Source organism: Toxotes jaculatrix, chromosome 12 (assembly GCF_017976425.1).
Source record: "Toxotes jaculatrix isolate fToxJac2 chromosome 12, fToxJac2.pri, whole genome shotgun sequence".
Taxonomy (NCBI): Eukaryota; Metazoa; Chordata; class Actinopteri; family Toxotidae; genus Toxotes; species Toxotes jaculatrix.
In genome coordinates, this window is record NC_054405.1 from 6695357 (window position 1) to 6714905 (window position 19549).

Consider the following 19549-nt stretch of genomic DNA (forward strand, 5'->3'; position numbering starts at 1 on the left):
GTTACATCTGCCTGTTATTTTCTTGATTAATATACTGATCATTGTGTCTGTAACATGTTGTGTAAATAATGAAAAATGCCCATTACAATTTCTTGTAGCTTGTTATTCCACAAACTGTCCAAACACCAAATATAATCAGTTTACTGTCATATATGACAAAGAAAAGAATCAAATTCTCACACCCTCACAACCTGTAGTACTGGATGTTTGGCAATTCGGACTGAGAAACGATCGATTAGCAATATAGTTGCTGATTAATTTTCTGTCATTCGACTAACTGTGTTCGGCTGAACTGAAAGTGTACTTATTAATGTTAAACTGTGTAATAAATGTTCATATTGTTGGGCTACGTCCTGTTTCAGTTTTAACCTGCTGTCCTTCATGTTTCTGTGGACACATGCAGTTTTAAAAGTGTAGCAGATAATTATAATGAACACGTTTCACGGGTTGTTTAAAAGGTGAAGTTTCTAGTACAAAATGACCCCAAAAATGCGTGCATGCAATATGTGTTAGGAGGGTGGGCCATGGTGTGCGACGGTCAGCGCATGGGGCGAAAGATGAGTGGCCTTATTTAGACAAAGATTTATGAGCTCAGCTGATGGTTAGGACACTGTCATGTCTCTGCCTTATGTGCAGCAGGCCCAGATGAGCTGACCTTTATAAGAGCTCTTAGCTGGGTGCACAGCAGCTCTATTAAGAACACTCACATCTACCGCTAGCAAGGAAACACCTTTAGACACGAATGCACACACGAGCGCACAAAAGCATCTTTCCAATAACATCGAGATGGAGTGCAGCATCGGTCCTCTGCTAACCCCCAAAAAGGATCTGAACACCCAAAGTCACAAAATGGCACAAGGGTATTTCTGGGGTCCATATAATATTTGGAAACCCGCCCCACAGCTCCACTGCCACCGAACCCCTCCCTTGCTCTTCTGTGTGTAAGCAATTAGAGCAGCAGTCGGTCATTAAACAGCAGGATTAATGCCTTGTGATTGACTGTGCTCAAGGGGATTCTACCACGCCTGGCCAGAAGGTTTTCTCCTCTCCTCCACTTCCTCCTTATCTGCAAGGAAAGAGAGAGAGAACCAGCAGTGCTATGTAAAGTCTCCATTACTAATTAATGAATATTTCTTGAGCAGAGAGGGAAAAGAGAGAGAAGAAGAGAAGAGAGGGAGACTGCACCCATGGGCCAGAGCTGCATGCATGGCCGAGTTCCTGCACCGTGCCAGCCAACGGAGATCCATCAGAGAGCGCGAGAGAGGGAGATGGAGCAGGAGGAAAAGAGGAAAGCAGAGGGTGGTTCACAGGCAGGAGATTAGCCCTGGAAAATTGATCCCCAAGCACAAAAGCCATTGGCCTCCTCTACTTTTTCCTCCTAAGAGCTGGTCGAGGTTTATCTATTCATCAATCTCTTAGTTGCACACTGAAGTTTAGAACCATTTTTGAAGGAGAAAAAAAAAAGAGAAAGCGCCACAAATCCAAAGCCAAGCTTAGCCAAGTGGATCGCTGACTAATTATCTCTGATGCACACCCACAGCCTTGTGAATCCAGTGTGTATTCCTAACAAACGCTCACCAAAAGTGGGCATGTCCAGGGCTGTTTGCGATCAAATTATATTAAAATGAGATCATGCGATTGGCTGAGATCAATTAAAGACAAAATACAGTTTCCTGTCCTAATTACGTATTGCAAGCCAGTTCCTTAATCATCAAAGCCACTGCCAGAACTTTGCGAACTGAACTTTTCATTCTCCACTTTAAAGCTTCTGAACAACCTTTGTCCATGTTTTTAGCTCAAGTGTGGAGATTTCAAAATTCAGTTCGACTTTCACAGGCCGTCCAAGTCAATAACATTTGGAAATTCTAAAGAGTGAGTGGCATTTCTCCTTTCTGAATCCTTGCCTGGGGCATTCACTGGGCTACAGCGCTTACAATGGGCCTTACATCACTGTGAGACTGAATTTGTATCACAGTCATTTTTGCGTGTCATCGCTCCTGTCACAATCCAAGAGAGCAAATACGCCATTACAATCTTTAAAATAGGATTGCAATTGCAGAGTCAGACATCCACATAACAGATGGTTTGACATTTAGCTTAAGGAATACGGTTCTGTTATAGGCAAATATGATCCTATGTTTTATTTTTGTCAAAATAGGCAACTTGGAAAAAAAAACAGGTTGTAGTACTGATGTGCTTCAGGCTGATGGAAACAAGCACCAGGAAAAAAGAGAAAAGAGATCTGCATGGCTGCAGCACCAATCAAATAAACTTGATTTACTGAACTTAATACAATCGATGTTTTGAAATCACAGCTGTCTAACTCAGATTACCAAAAAGTGAGTTTGAAGTCTACCATGTGCATCGCATTGGCATGCCACACAACCACTGAATCAACTTACTGAGCCATTTTAAAAGGCATGTTGTCAATGACTGTGCAGTGCTTTAAACCAGATCACTTAGCATTTCTAAAAGAATCTGGCTCATTTGAAGCAGTTTTATCTGTAAGAGTTTTAATTTAGATTCAAAAACTGTTTCCTGTACTGGATATACGAAGGCAGGAAGAGTCTTCTGAGTTTACGGAGAACAAGAAAACAGATCTGTCCCCTCTCACTACAGGCTTGCTGATGATCAATGCAAGTTTGTGCCACAAAAATGTGTAAGAGTCCCCAGATGCCAATAAGCTGGTTTTGCCTGAGCCGTTTTTTTTCCCACCATCTGACCACCAATAACATCCTTCTCTGCTTGTGGATATTTGTTGTCAACAAACTTATTAAAACCTGTATTCTGCAGGTAGCACTTCAAACAGAGCATCTCTCACAGATGTGAGGACAGTTCAGTAACTTTGAAGTTGAGATTTTTTTTCACTGTAGACAGGAAAAAAAATAGGCTGACTTGTAAGAAAGTGAAACTCTGAGCCAACACAACGCGCACAGACTACTGAAATATGCCCTTTGGAACTGGATATTCTGCCCTGCGGTGTAAAGAAGGGTTGTTTTTATTTCACCTTTGATTCAAATCGGCATGGAGGAGAGTGGTCAAACAAGAATCAAAAAAATAAATCCTATGAACCTGGCAAAGCTAGAAAAATTCCAAGGATTACTGCATACCAGCAAAAACAAAAACAATTGTCTGAAGATCAGTGTGAAAACAAGAACGCTGCTAAATCAAGCTTTTCTTCACTCAGTCACTGGATGGATCCCAAATGTGTTCATCCTCAACAAGTGGAGAACATGGACATTTTACATGCAAGCCTCTTCCTTCCTTCCTTTCTTCCATCCCCCACCATTTCTCTCTGTCATTAACGAGAGATCTGACCCAACATCCAGTAAAGAATAGACGTGTGAGCTCCAGGGACCACAGTGGAGACGGCTAGCTGATAACCTGTTCTGGACAGCAGAAGACGACCAGCTCTCCCTTTTAACCGTCCAATTAACAACTAATAATCCCAGCCTTGCTACTCAAAGACAGGAATATACAGGGATAGCTGTTCCACATACTTACTAGATACTAACACTAATGTTAAACATTTTCATCCAATCAGGCGGTTCCAAAAATCTCCTACATTTGTCTTCTTGAGATTCTCCCCTTTATTGTAAATGATGATTGAAATGTGTAGCCCATTAGTCTAGAGTCACATGCAGCTGAGGGAACAGTGAGCTTGGAGAGTACTACGAGGGGAACACGGTGCAGCTAAAGCCCCAGTGGGACTTGCAGAGCAGGGGAAAGGGACCAGGGCAAACTAGTAAGAACTTAGGAGAAATGCTCCACAGAGCAATTACCCTCACACACAGACACCCATTCCTAATTTCTATGGAAAAAAAAAAAAAAAAAAAAGATCAGTGGGTCTTTGAGAGGAGGAAAAGGCAGCCATTTATCTTTCACTCTGGATGCCCCTGGTCAGGAGACTCCACCAGCTTTTGAGGGGAGAGGACGATGGAGAGAGTATAGGATTTGCATAAGAATACGTGCCTATAGTCAACCATTGGGAGGGGGGGAGGCAAGCCATTTAATTCAGCAATGGCATTCTCTTGTTGGGAATAATTTCTGTGCATGGCTAGGGGAAGATTAGAATTGGTTTTCTCGTTGTGTTACGAGCAAGGCTGGTTGTCCAACAGCGTAGGAAAGGGGCTTGGTGGTTTGTTACCCTTACATTTCTTCAATGGTGATTAAGTGTCAGACGTTAAAAGATCCCTCAAGTTTTCCGCCCTTCACTACTCTCATCTCTCTAGCTCACTCCTTCTCCCCTCATCTCCCTGAAGAGGAGGGATTACTGGCACACTGGTATACAGAAATGGCACTTGCTCAAAATTAAAAGACTTTCACAGGCCGCTAATCTAATGAGGATGGAAGAGGGTGGAGGGGAGGGGAATGAGCGAGCGCTATTTCAGCTGCCGAAATAAAAGGAAAAGAGCGGATTTTCGTGTTTACCGCCAACATTGCACTAAGGACTAAAAAAGAAGCTGAAAACCAAAAAGAAAAGAAAGCTTTTTAAAATTCCCAAGACAGGCTAGGAGCAAAGGCAAAAAAAATTATATCGAACTAGTGGCAAAAAGAGAGTGGCGGTGAAAGGGCGACAACAGTTGTGACATTCCAGTTGAGTGCACGGGTTAGGCTGGTCACGCAGGCCATGGCCTGCTCCGTCAATGCTACCTGTCATTTGTCGATTCCTACCAGCACAGGCAGAGCACCCAGGACAGTCCATAACTGCAGCCACTTGTCAATCATCATCCCACTTCTTAGGATATATACACACAAGCATTCTGCCAGAGCTGCGGTCTTCACTCCTGGTGCTCAGGACCCAGAAAACTTATCACGTTTCTATTCTATCAGCATTTACCTGACATCCCGCTTGTTCCCAATTAGACGGTCAGAGTGAAAACCAGCTGGAATCTGGGGCACTTAGAAGGAGGACTAAGAGGTCCAATGCACTAAATGTCTCTAGGAGAGGCCAGATACACAGGTCCACAGATACAGGTAAAGCCATCTGGACAGAGATCCTGACATTCTTCCGTCCCTGTCTCAGCTGTGTTATCAGGTCTCAGGACACACCATCCTGAACAGACTGATCGGCAGCTGCAGATCAGAGACTGGGGGAAGTAGGAGGAGAGGAAGGAGCCCTTCGGCTGAGTTTAGATCCATCTAGAGAGGCTGCCCTGCTTCATTTCACTGGCAGAGCCCCACAGCAGCTACAGAAGGGGGACAGGCTCAAGAAGGAGAGGGCGTCTTCCACTTGAGAGAAGGGAGCAGCAGCTTCCAAAACAGGAAACACGGATTATGACACCGCCCATCTGGGAACCATTCACACTGAGACACAGCTGAGTTAGGGTGCAAAACACTTGAGGAACATGGGGAGTGGGGAATATGAAACTTCTCATCAGGTGCTCAGGATGCAAGTCTCCGTACCTGTCCATGGGGACAGGGAGGGAGAGGTACACTGCACCACGGTGTGTTTTATTAAAAATTCAGGGAACACAACATCTAAAAACAAGACCTGCCAGGAGTCCTGCAAAAACATGATTCATCATTTTGTGTTAGAACACCTGGAAGGAAAATGTGGCGCAGATGTATTGGTCAATATTCAATTATCTCATTTCTATCTCCTGAAACACATGTTTAATCTCCCCAAAGCCTGTGTAAGAACACAGCAGTGACTACAACAATTTCCAAATATAGATTCTCCTTACCACCCCCACCTACTTGAAATGTAGCAGACTCCATTAGAGGGCCTGAGCCAGACGCTTCAGGTTATTACCAGGACCCGTTAGGTCTGAATGAGCTGCCCGTCGTAGCCTTCAGCTCCCATTTTGAGTCCCCTTCAGGCACAATGTCCCATAATGAAGGAGGGTCACAGACGGGCTGTGCTTGGCTCAGACTCCAAAGTTCAATCTACATGGCAGAGAGCATGAATAAAGATGGCCTTTTCCCATCTTCCATCACTAATGTCACTGTTACTGAAGAGGGAAAAGAAGAAAGTGGGGGGTGGATGCATTTGCCTCATTTCTGCATGGCTGCTCCTGCACGCTGTGTTTCTCGCTCAAGTTATGATTGAACTGAACTCAGTTCCTTATACCTTCTTCTTTTCTCCTTCATCCTCTGCAGAACGGAGACATGTGACTGTAGCCTACTGGTTCTGCTTAGCCAAAATAAAATGCGAGGTGCTGATTCATCTGCTGTAGGGCAGCACTCACTTAGATGTGATAACCCTGCTTCAGATGCACACCCAATAATAAGACAGTGTGATGCCCAGTGTCTCCGGGGAAAGGGAGTTTCCCTACAGGTGTTGGCACGACCAGCCTTGCTGGCAAGCTGATCAGTGAGAGGAGGGTGAGGGGGGAGCATTAGGGAGGTGTCAGATTACACCGATTTTTAAGACTTCTCACTTACAGAGTTTCCTGCCTGTGCCTGACAATCAAGCACTGAAATCCGTATCATTTTTCATTATACAACTAATGACATATCTTGACAAAGTGATCTATGTTCAAGTGCCTTTGTTACAAAAGCTATGAGCCCTCTACTCTTCCCATTATCTTTTTCAGTCATCATTCTTTTAGATATATAACCTTGAGTGAATCCAACAAAAGGTGCATTGGTAGGGGAGGTGGAGATCATATTCTCTGAATAGTCACTCAGAGAAATAGAATAGCAAACCTTTCTTTCTCTTTAATCATTTCATTTTCTCAAACCCAAACTAGAAAAATGAACTTGGCTAACTATCTGCCAAACTATGCTGCTGCAGCAGGATAAATGAACAGCTCTTGAAGTTGAAGAGCTGTTCCCTTGAACTCAATCACTTCATCTCTACAAGCACCTTGGATGTTGTTCAGTAGTTGACCCTGACCTCTGACCTTCACACACTGAGGAAGCAGCATAACAAGGATGTACCTGCACAGCTTAGTAAAACATACTCTTCTTTTGCAAATTAAATGCCCTTAGGTGTATGCCAAGGGTTCCCCACCTGCAAGCTCATGGTGGATGAGATCTGCGAAGTTAGGGTCGTCCCCCCACCAGAAGAGCCAAAGCTCCCTCCGGCCCTGCCGCTGACTCCGCCGCCATACACTTAGCACGTCGGCCTTCAGGCAGCGGCTGAAGCTGCATAGGATGGGATCCTCCTCCGTCACCGGGAAGAGGATGGGTGCAGAGGTGGGACCCTGCCACACAAACCTCTTCCATTTGATCCCTGTCAAGTCAGCCTGCAAGACAAGGGGGGGGGGAAGACAGAGTGTTAGTGTGCAGAGTTGCTGCTTCAGGATCCACTCAGCATCTTGGAGTAAACATGTGCTGAGCAGAGTGTAAAGAGTAGGTATTAAACCTCTCTTTACACTCTGTCCCTAAAAAAAATGGGACAACTGTTTGTTTCTGCAAAGAACCATGTACTTATGCTTCAGGTGCTTTCAATATCACCATGAACAACATGTTCGAAACACAAAAAGGGAAAAAGTAATGCTGGTAAATGTGGTCTCAACCACCTTAATCCTCATTATTGGTGAGTGCTGAGGGGGGGGTGTGTGCTTTGCCTTTCTATAAACACTGTCTGGCTTTTATAGAGAGAACAAAACACACAGGAAAAAGCCTCACAGGCAGTAAATCACTGGCGGGGTTATTAAGTGTTAAAGCAGGAGCATTACACTCCACTGCTAGCTACCATTGCTGCTTATCAGCTAAGCACTGACAGACTACCCATGTCTACCTAAACACATGCACGCATACAAACACAAACTAGCACAAAACACACACACACACACACACACAACGTGTTAAGGTGTACATTCCCATTTCCGCTGCCAATCTTGGTCCTCTATCTATCCTTGTAGACATTTCAAGTAATCTGTGCGAACACGGACTGCTCATTTTCATGCCGTTTAGTCCTATTCCATTCAGGCTGAGTTGGCAAGCTGTATATTCAACCAATTAATCCATTACAATTCAGGGGATATCTTCACTCAAGTGCAGATGCGCTGAGGCTGAACAAGTGATTACCCGTGGTTGTGGCGAAGCAGTGGTCTTTCGCCTGGCTAGGGATAAGCTGGGAGATTTGTGGTGTTATTTGTGTTATTTGTGATGGTGGTGGTGAGGGTTGGGGGTAGGCTGGGGACTGTCAAAACAGAGCATTGTGTGTCGTCAGCTGGAGCAGAGCTGGATCACAACAACAAGTCAGCGAGCCATAAGATGTAGTGACCTCACACAGGTTAACAAATTGTTAAAAAAAAAAACCAGTTAGTTAAAAATGACTACATTTAAGGCTCCTGCACATGTTCAGATAATACACTATACAGGCTAGACTGTTATTCCACGATTAAGTATACACTGAATGCTTCATCAATAAACACAAAGCATGTGCTTAGTTTGTTCTCCAACACTAACTCGAGGTAAAACGTGCCTGGCAAGCACACAAAAGCCCAAGGTTGTAGTGTCAATATAACTTAACACAGAAGTTGTCAGCATGCATGATCAAAACATCATGATCTTTGATGAGCAATCTGGCTCGTAAAGAGCTCAAAAGCTGCTGCACAAGCTGAGGACAAGTTCCAAGGTAAGAGCAGCAGAGCTTGTTGTCGGTGTGTAACGACAGAGCTGCAGTCGTGAGGCTTCTCCTTCCTGCTGGAGTGTGAGAAGCACTAACATTACACCTGCGTCTTGCTCGGAAACATCTGTGCACACAAAGCAAAGGGAGGGTGGGGACAACGGTTAACTGTGAAACCAGATCATAAGCAGTAAAGATAGGCAATTAGCAAAGGAACACCCCCATCATCTTACTGACCACGGCCAGTCCCTAGCGGTATTGTGCATTTCACTGTATGAAAGGTTTTGTTCCTAAGTGCCCTACAGATTTTATTATAGGTCTCTCCTCCTCATAGATATTGGTTTCACAGCACAGTGCTGCACACACACACACACACACACAGCCAGGAATCAAGCTGGTCACAGGGCACTGACACTTCGGTTTGAATTACATAACTCTTAGTCAAATTAGTGTTTCGGTAACTATTTCTAAGTATTTTTTCATTTTCTGGAGATACTCAGAATGTGCCTGCACTGTCTGAAAAATCCCTCATGAATTCATGTTTAACTCTTAAGTTTTATATAACAACCTAACTGTAACCAAGGAACGACTTAATACAAGGAAGATATACATAACCATTGCTTACAAGTCAAATCTAATACAGCAGTGAACAAAAAGGAAGACTGTTACAGCATAATTCCTTGACATTTTGTTTTTGTTGAGGTAGAGTGCACTGCCTTGCATTCACATGTGAAAAGGTTTTTAATACAACCTAATGAATGTAATATATGCATAAACAGAGTGTACAAGGCTTTTATTCTTAAACATCTCATACTGTATCTTCATCTATATAGAAGTTAAACAGAAGAACAATTAAATATAGGGAAATGCAAACAGCTCTCTATCCTACCTCAATCCAAATAAAATGAAATGAAACAGGTGCAAGCTGTGCTGAAAAATTCCACCTTCGATTGATTAGTCAATCAAATAAGAAATAAGATGGATTATCAGTTCAATGTAAATTATTTAATAAGTAACAATAAAAAATTTCTGGTTATAGACTTTCTCGCCTGACAAATGCAAGTTCAACTGGTGTATTTTGCTGCACAGATCATTAAAAAAACAGAAAACACAGTCGTGTGTAGTCATGACAGGGTTAAATGGTTTAATTAACAGTCAGCCTGGAATCAGCTGACTTCTGAAATGGCACACAGAGAAAACACTGACATGCTTCTTGTTATTATCTATAGTTGGTGCAGTACATCTGTACACACAGGGAAAACTCACTACATCCTGTGGGCACTGAAACTTTGACCTGGTTCATTTCTGAAGTTTAGCCTCTGTAGTAGCACCCACAGCTAAAATACTGATTAATGCTGCTGCTGTGCTGTTAATGCATGAATGAAATACAACAGCCTACAAGAGCAGAAGGCTTGAGTCTTCATTTTACATTCCAGTTCATCACCTTTTTTTGCAGCCGTTTCTGTTACTATCAGGACGTTTTCATCTATGATGCAGTTTCTGTGCCAGGTAGGCAACAAAATATATTATGAATCTCTCCTTTAGAATATATGCTACAAAAAAAGGCTTCAATACAACGACTGTGGCATACAGGGAGAAGTATAACAAACACTGTGTGTTAGTGTCAACAAGCAATATATCTGACATCTTCATCCTCAGTATCAAACTTCATCATCAACAGCCACCTCAATTCATTCTTATCACTCTGCAATAAATAATCACAGCAGATGCATCACAATACTTAACAGACATTAGATGAACAACAAAAAAAGTCTGAGTGGATAGATGCACAATTTTTTTTACAATATTTACAACTTAAACCTACTCTTAAATAATATGCTGTCAAAGTGCTAAAATATCATCTAGAAACAATTCCAATCATGAACTTCGTCTCTCCTCCGAACACGTTTCGAGGACGCACCTCCTCCACTGCCACTGGCCCACTTAAAATGTGTTGGGAAAGTGACATGGGTGAACACCTAACTGTGTAGATTAAAGAAAACGAATCAGGCTGTATCAAAAAGGTGCATCGCTGGCTGAGGTTGGTACACTCATGAACATGTTATAGCTTTGTCCTGGCGTAAAAAGATATTGGTTGTATACGAATTAACTGTCATTAATGCTAAGTGTACTGATTGCTTACTGCCCAGTTACACAAGCGAATGCAGTGCCTCATTACATCTGGATAATCTTGAAAAATACAGACAAAGGACTATGATATTATAATATTATAATATCATAATATAGATAACCGGCTCAGAGAATACACAGACTTATCAGAAATGGAGCAAGCAGCATTTGCCCTCCAACAAAATCAAGATGGACACAGTAATTTGTATATTGTCTATAGAGACATGTATACTACGCAAGGAGAAAGAGCTGCAGTAATGAACATACGGATATAAAGTGTTTTCCAGATGTAGTTGGATTATCCTGAAGAGAAGAGCACTAAAAGAGTTTATTACAGTATAATGACAATACATGCAATACATAATGTTGACCATCTGCAGTGTGGAGTTACAAAGAGTTTACTGACATTTAGAGCTGTCTTTTCTCTTTTGCATTGCTTGGACATTAAAGAGCACGTGAACAAAAACACTTCCAGTGAGTAGCTAAGCTCAATACTGAGTGGATGCAGGGAGGAGGTGGATTTAAACTGGACTCACACTGAAACTTCATAAAGTTTAAGAGAGTGTACTGACATCTGGGGAGGGGTTGGTCTTATCCCATATTGATAACAAACATAGGCCGGGAAAAAAAGTTTTAAGTGAGGACCTGAATCAGGTCTACACCTGAATGAGTTTGTTTTAAACCTGGTGAGTTTATTTTGGAGAATTAGATAAAAATGTTTGGAGTCATTTTCAGTGGAGCCAGTCTCTTCCCGCCACACTTCAACCAGAATCTGTTTTGTTTACATAGGAAGTGAGCCAAGCATTTGCACTGCTGATTCATGATAGATGTAACTAACAAAGACTGAAAATTTATAATACATGATTCTACATACAATATGCTAAAACGAAATGTCCCTTTAGAAATCCTAAAAGTTTAATTTAACAAACGGATGATATGAGGTTTGAAACAGTTTATACTTTGCTGCTGAGTGGCAACACTCTGACTTCAAAACATAATGACAAAGACCGATTGGAAGTATTTAAAGAAGTATTTAAAGGTGACGAGCAACACAATGCACCTTATACAACTTCATCATAATAGAAAACTACACTCAATAATATGTAGTTGACTGCTGCATAACCTTTAAGCATGATTTTAAAGGCTTTTAAAGGGACTACTATCTAAATAAGCAATGTCTATAGTTGAATAGATGTGCATTAGGCTATATTATTCAGGAACCAAACTTGTGTTGAATTATATGTGCAACAGAACTAAAACGTTAGCTACAAGTTATGAAGTAGTACGTACTTAAATCATCCTGTTCATGTTTGAATCTCTGTTTTGCTTTTGCTGTCATGATTGCCTTTAATCAGATTTTGCTCAGAATACATGTGATTGTGTAATAAAACAAACTGTGGGCTGAATCTTATCCCTGCTGCACAAAAGAATATTTACGTCTGTCCTTAAATACTCTGAGCTTGAGGAGGCAGAACTGAATAGCCCCTCTGTCAAAGACTAGACACATCAGTACTCCACTCCTCATCAACAATATCCAAGAGACAGACTGCTCTATCAAGGATAAATGTGCCTTCTGCAGTTGTTCTGTCTGTCCTTTCGAAATAAATTAGAGGCAGCCTGTGTGCAAAAAACAGAGGGTGCCAAGGATATCTGTGTATTTCCTTCCAACTCGTGTTACACATGCAGGCTGTGTGCATGAATGTGCCTCAAACACTCTGTGCACTGCTATGAATCTGCACAGTCTTCCCCTTTTCTATGTCTCAGTAAATGCTCAGGTATGTGAACAACTGCTTATAAAATGTCCTGGCAGGATGCGCAATGTGGGTCATTAGAAGTTTTATCTTTCATATGCCAAAGCCAAAAATCACACTGCTGCTGTGGGAGGGAATCTAGGGCCAAAGACACTAGTAAGTTTTCCTGAGGTGACGCGTACTTGAGGGGTTACGACCCCTAATTTTGCCAGCTGCTCACCTTCCCTCTGGCCACTTTGGGTTCTGGGTCTCAGTAGGGAACACTGTGTTCAAACAGCTGCCTTCCTGCCTTTCAAGACATGAGACAAGCAACAGGTGAAGCTGCTCAAATCATGTTGCAGATGCTTCTCTTCTACTGAGTCTCTGTCTCTTTTCCTGTCTGTCACCTCTCTCCTTCAGTTAACCCTGTCATGGAGCAAACATGAAACTAACAAGTGTGTTTTTGTATTTTTGGTTCAGGAGAATGCAAATTCAATAACTTGAGCTAGATTATACATAGTTCCTGCTTATTTACCGTATGCCACACTCAATACAATCACTCCACAGAAGATTTTTGCCAAGTGCTTTTATAGAGGTTTGAACAAGTGCTTGGCAGCCTAAACTACAGATTTCATAACAACAAGTACATAATAATACAGCAACAGATAAACTAAACTTACACTCAAAGTTAATTCCAACAAGCCCACTTTTAAATACATTTAAAAAAAAGCAACAAGTAGTATTAGAGTCTGGAGAAGACTATCCGTTGAAAAACGAAGGGGGGAAAAGTGCCACAATGTGTTCACATTCTTTCACCATAAAACCACAAAGTGGAGTCTGTTCAGTGAGTGAGTCATAACAGCAATGGTGTTATGCTTAGTCTCACTGTGCAGGAAAATGTCAGCCAGACAAGCACAGCACCACAACTACCAGCCTCTACCTCGCCTGTCCACTGTAGCCAACACTGCCTTCAAGGGCTGTCGTAAACATTGTAATTACGAGTTCAGCACACACAATCAACTCAAAAGAGTAGTACTGAGAGAGTGGGGATTTTCTGCAATGAAATGTTACCTTTAGGAGGAGGACAGCGTGGAAGCTGTGTCAATTTGTGATGCAAAGCAGTGTAGTATTTCACTATCTTGTTATTGTCAATATCATTATTGACGCATTTCTACTCACTTCTCTTTCAACTTTTTCACATAGATGTATTAACAATCAATCTACAGTCTAGGCTCTTTGTGATTCTGTGTCATTTAACCTATAGAAACATCCACTTTTTCTCTGGGTTACCTTTCAGCATTTGTCAAATCATATTAACAGCTTCCAACTGTGGAAGCAAGATGTTAAAATGAGCACATGAAGGCAGCATTACACTCCTCAGCTAACATACAAGTGAAACTGTAGTTAAGCCTGCTGACAAGCCAATTAAATGCAACAACAAACACATCCAGACCATGTTCTTGATTATCTGGCCAGGGGGAGGGACTGTAGACTCAAACACCACCTTTACATTTGCTGTAGTGGCAAAGAACTGTGGACTACACAGCAGATACTCATTGTTTTTCTCACAAGGGGTTTAAAGAATACCTGTGAACTGCAAGTGGGAGGGTGAACAAGCACAACTATTTAAGCTAATGCCAACTACCCACAACTAACAACATGGTATGATGAAAAAGATATTCCGAGACAGACAAACAGGGAAACACCTTACACGCTTCCTTCCAATATGCACTGTTGCTTATATTAGCAGAAAGTGCAGCGGAGATATGTGTGGCTACCTAAATGTTTGTAATGTCCAGGAATGCATGCCAGAGATTACATAAATCACCCTGGGGCCTGTGCCCTAGTTGGTGTGAATACTAGAAAATGAAGTCCAAGGAGATTAAGCCACTGACAAACAAGATGATGACATTGACGTTTGTAAATAAATACTGTTACCCCAAACAATCTTGTTACAAGCTGATTGCTAAAAAGAGCTTTCCAGGCAAGACCTGGGGGAGGCTGGTTTTATCCACAAGCTGTGCAAGTTGGGAACTGATATTCGTTCACCCAAGAGTTGTCAGTGTTATATAAATAATAATAATTATAGTAATACTCAGCAGCAAATGCACCGTAGGTTCCCAGTCTCAAAGATACAACTTAAGGCTGCAAAGTAACGTGCATGAAGAAGTGTTTGGTTTACAAGTCACCACCTGATAAAACATAGTGGAAATGTAATGAGAACGAGATAGCAAGTTAATAATAAACAAGGTGTCGAGGCGACGGGGAGAAAGTGCTACAACAACTAACTTACTGGGAGACACAGTCGAGCTTTTGGCAGTAAAATGCACAGAATTTATTTCCGTGCTAACAGGCGATATGTTGCTGTGTCTGTCCTGAGATATGTAGTAAGTGAAGCTTAACAAGCGAGTGGCGTTAACCACGAGTGCGAAAAGAAAAAATGGAAAATTAATGGAAATAAGATTTTAATAGACAGGCCATTGCAAGTAAGTGACAAAGTGCTATAAGTGGGAGTGCATGTTAACATTAGCGAACTAGGATACCTTGTCCTGAAAAGATGTCAGCTCGACTGGGCCGTAAGCCTAGCTAAGCTACTATCAACTGATGCCTGTGTGGCTAACGTTAGCTTAGCCCCTGTTCAGCTAGTTAAAAATGGCTGCTTTCCTTTAGTTTTAAATCTCTTACCAGACAGAATAGATTGGAATGGCAATCCTCCAAGCTGGCCCCGTTTGGTACAAAACAAGAACTCATCCTTCCTCACTGTGAGATCCAACTCTCCATCATTTCACTTCCCGGGAAATAAAGAACAATTTGCGGATTTGTGTTTTCTAAGATGTGCAGGCTTAATCAACGAGAAATATTTTTTGTAACATTTGGCTGGAGGATAGTTAATTCAACAACCTTCCGACTGCAGTTCACCCGCCGGAGCTAAAAGCGGATAAAAGAGACTGTGTGGTCTTTATGTCGACATCTCAAAAGCACACAGTAAAGACAAATTGAAGGAAGCGACAAATGTTCATAAAACAAAAAGAAAAGGAGAGCAAAGAAGCAACTCTCCCCCTCCCCCTTAGCCCTAAAACGGTCTGCTTAAAAAAATAAAAACGTCCTGCCTCACTCCTCCATCGCAAAATTCAGTCTAAAAACGAAATACATCCTGGAAAAAACCCTCGAAATCTGGCATCGGCCTATATTTTAACGATTATTTCGATCATTTTTTCAGCCTCGGTTCCTGTTGGTTTCCATTTGAATTCATGGATTCCTTTCTTTAATGGCGGCCACAGGGACAACTCTGCTTTCCACAGCCTATTGGCTCATTCGTGGTCAAAGCTTTGTCAAGCTAGCCGAAGATAGACAGGCACACATCAGACAGAGGGCAACGCTTCCGGCAAAATAAAAGTACCGAATTACTTTCTTTAATATTATGATTAATGCTATGAATACAGCTTTAGGAAAAACAAAATTTTTCATTTGTATTTAATAACTGAATGATTTATTTGCTTTCCTTTTGATATCACGTGTCACGAAAATATGTTGCAACATGTTAATATTGTAAAGCGTTTTATTTTGATGGTACTGACAAGAACTTCCGTCTTCTAGTACGGCTAACTTGACAGTGTCGTGGTCATGAGGGCTGTAATAACACAAGACTGATAGGTATTGCCGCTAGGCCAAGCGCAAGTGGCGCTACTGAGCAACAGATTTTGTTACTAATGATCAAACCCTATAAACTTGCTCACTTACACAGTGCACCACCTAGCGCATATGATGTTGCATTTGAAATTGAAATGTGCATCCAAAATTCACTGATGCGTCCTTTGTTTTGTTTTGTTTCAATCAAATACGTTGGCTTCACTCAGTTCTCCTCAGTTTAACAGAGTGTGGCTTTAGTGAGATAAAGAGCAGTAAAATCAAATATTTATCAGGTGCAGAACTGCAGGAATAAAGCAAATGCATGTTACTGAGGAAAATATAGGAAGCAGTTATATCAAGTGGACATACTGAGAAGAGTAAGATAAATAAATAAAAAATGTATTTGCTGATACAGCTAGGATAGCAGAGGATGTACCAGTGTGCATCCAATCCGGGTTCATGAGGATGGTTCTTGTTTAGGAGATCAAAATACAGTCAAAGGCAAATAAGAAATAAGACTGATGTAAATGAATTGTACAACCTCACAGTCAAAGAGAGAACAAATTAAAAATGCCCAGTGCCAACAACAGGCAATAGTTTATTAATACTAAACCCACAAGCCAAACCAATTTTAATCTTGTCCAAACAAAGCTCAAGCACAGTTAGACTGAGTCAGTATCAGTTATTACTTTGTGACAAAGCTTCAGCGTGAACCTGAAACCACCTCTTTATTTACAGATTGTTTTAGGAGCACATAAATAATCACAATTTAGAGTATCATCATAGTATCATCACTCATATATCATATCACAGTCATTTTGTTCATTTGTGTTACTACTTATCCATATATATATATACAATTTTATTTTATTGATTTATTTATTTTTACTGCAACTATAATGAACGACACTAATGAGTCAAACATATTTGGTCAAATACCATAACTCAAGCCTTGATGCTTTTTACACAATATACTTGTTCTGCAGGAGAAGTCTTTAACATTACTACCAGGACTGTAATCAAAATAGTGCATTTTTTTGTTTGTTGCAGGTTTTGGCTGCAGCCTGAATTTCCTTCTGAGAAATCCCTGATTCAAACCAGACAGTTGTAAATGATTAAACTACATGGTTTTTGCCGTTAAATGAGCATCGCCGTGTATATCATTTTTCCAAAATGTTGCAGAAAAATTGCACAAGTAAGAACTCCACCTCTGATCTTATACAACTAGCATCCAAGCTGGTGTTTGGCCAAACCAAAAGGGCTTCAATTATAGCTGCAGAATGCCTCTGTCAGTTTTCCTCCCCCGTTCTTTTGGTTTGTATGTGCATTAAGCTTACGGCTAACTGATTTCATTGGGCATCTGTGTCCAGTTGAATTTGCATTACCACTGAATATAGGAGTTTTCCTCTGTACAGGCTGTGCACGCAAGTACTGCAGTTGTTCCAGTCAATTCTGTTACAGATCATTTCAACAATGAATTAAACCTTAAAGTGTGAATAAAAGACTATTAAGAATGATACTGTACATTCAACATTGTAATGAAGCATTACCAGCCACTGTGAAGTAAAATAGTTTAATAAATTCTACCATCACCACCTGATCTCTTTTTTTTTTTTTTTTTTTTGAATCAAATATTCTGTTTTGTACCATCAATGCTTCAAGTAACCCAGGATTTTTATTTTTACCCCAAGGCACACTCCCAGCTAGAATATTACTTCCTCTATTTCCAAAAGCGAGCACCGTAGGTTTGTGGAATATTAATAATGAGTTTTTAGTAGGTCCCTTTTCCATTATTGTGCTATGCCTAGTAATTATAATACAGTTTAAGATGTCTTTAGTCATGGTAGTTTCTTTTTAGAAATTAATGGCAATTGGCCAGCTAGCTCATAATTTCTTCTGTTATCCTGTCATTCACTAATGAGTAATTACTTTCCTTAAAATGCAACTTTTATTTAGCAGTTTCTTCTTGTAATACCACTGTCTTAGCTATTTAATCCCAGCTTTACAGCATATCTCTGTTATGCTAAACTGTTGCTTTTATGAAGATATTGCTGCCTGGTAGTTTTTGTAAACACACTGAAACTGTCTAGGTGTGTGCCCATAAATCAGAACCATCCAATAATCAGTGACAGTTTTGTTTGCGATATTTAAAGTGAGGGCTGGGAAAACCTGGCCATAAAGGTGGTGATGACAGCAGGTCCAGAGGCCAGAAAACAGCTCGCTGCTCGTGAAATTCTGATGGAGCTGTGAAGGTGTGGCAGCCTGAAGAGTGAAAACACTGAACCAAACAGCACCGTGAGGAGATCAGTTAATTCCAATGATTTACATGACTAGCACGACCTGCACAAGATAAAAAGCTGTGTGAACACTTGAAAAAGGTAACATTCACTTCAGCTATTTCTTCCATTGTCAACACACAGAGTTTGTGCATAGAGGACATCCATTTGACACTAGACAAAAACCACTGGTCCTCTCAGATGTCTTAGCATTGCTCCTGATTGTGTCTGGTTTGAACCAAAAGTTTTGCTTGCTGTGTAAACTGCTCCCAAGCCAAAGAAGCATCTGTCCCTCACATGACACAAGATCAGAAATATTCCAGATCTAAATGATATGATCTGGAGTAGATATGTTAATTATGCGAGCACTTTAAACTCAATACCAGCACAGTGTTTAACAAGAGTTTTGTGCTTGTTTTGTGCAGTCTCCAAGGGCCTACACAATCAGCTTTGTTTCTTCCATCTGATCCTAAAGGACTGAGCAGCTTTTTCAACCTCAAATCTCCCCATAGGAATGAATGATAATCTCACATTCAGTGCTTCCCACGCTTTATCATCACTCCCCCTGATACAAAAAAAACAATTGTGGCATGATACCATCTGTATAAGATTGTTTAACAGAAAAAAGCATCTAATAGCGCAGCCGATGAGCACAGTTGTCATAGTAGAGTAACTAATGTGGATACCAGATTGTTATCATATCTGGTGATGGTTTTCTCTCACTTATCTCAAGCTCCCTCTTATCTAACCCCACAGAGACATTCTGTCATGTATATTTCTATCTCAGCAGCACACAGAAATGTTGGGGAAATGAAAGTGTAAAATAGTTTGGAGCTGGCCAACTGCTCTTTTGACATTTGATTTGACATGCTCTTTGGTCCCTGCCGGTCTGCTATAGGAGCATTCGCCCTGTCTCACTGTTGTATGACTAAATCCTGACTGAGAAAGTGAATAATAAATCAGAGATTTAGCCAGAAAGAGAACATGGTTTGAATTTAATGAGGGCCCGTGGTCAGATAAGACAGAAAAAACAGTGTGTTGGGCTGAAAATTAGACTCGGTTATCATTTATCCTGCTCAAATAGTAGAGCATGAAACATTCAAGGTGAGAATATAGTGTGGGTTCAGGCTTGGACATGTCCTATGACCTCAGACACAGGACAAGAAACAGGATGAACAGCACTGCTACTGGAAGAGCAAAAGAATCATGTGACACATTTGAAAAGCTTTCTATAAATCTATAAAATTGACCACCCAGGC

At 41.1% G+C, this 19549-nt stretch overlaps 1 protein-coding gene across 1 annotated transcript in view; it reads right to left on the reverse strand.

The window, feature by feature from the left end:
* The window catches only part of med13a (mediator complex subunit 13a), a 72086-nt gene extending 56404 nt beyond the window's left edge, over positions 1-15682 (reverse strand). Inside the window, exons 1-2 of the mRNA XM_041051005.1 lie at positions 15070-15682; positions 6959-7193 (exon numbers count right to left, since the gene is read on the reverse strand). Coding sequence (XP_040906939.1) covers positions 6959-7193; positions 15070-15135 — 301 coding nt within the window. The 5' untranslated portion in view covers positions 15136-15682. The remainder of the gene's footprint in view (positions 1-6958; positions 7194-15069) is intronic.
* Between the last annotated feature and the right edge of the window lie 3867 nt (positions 15683-19549).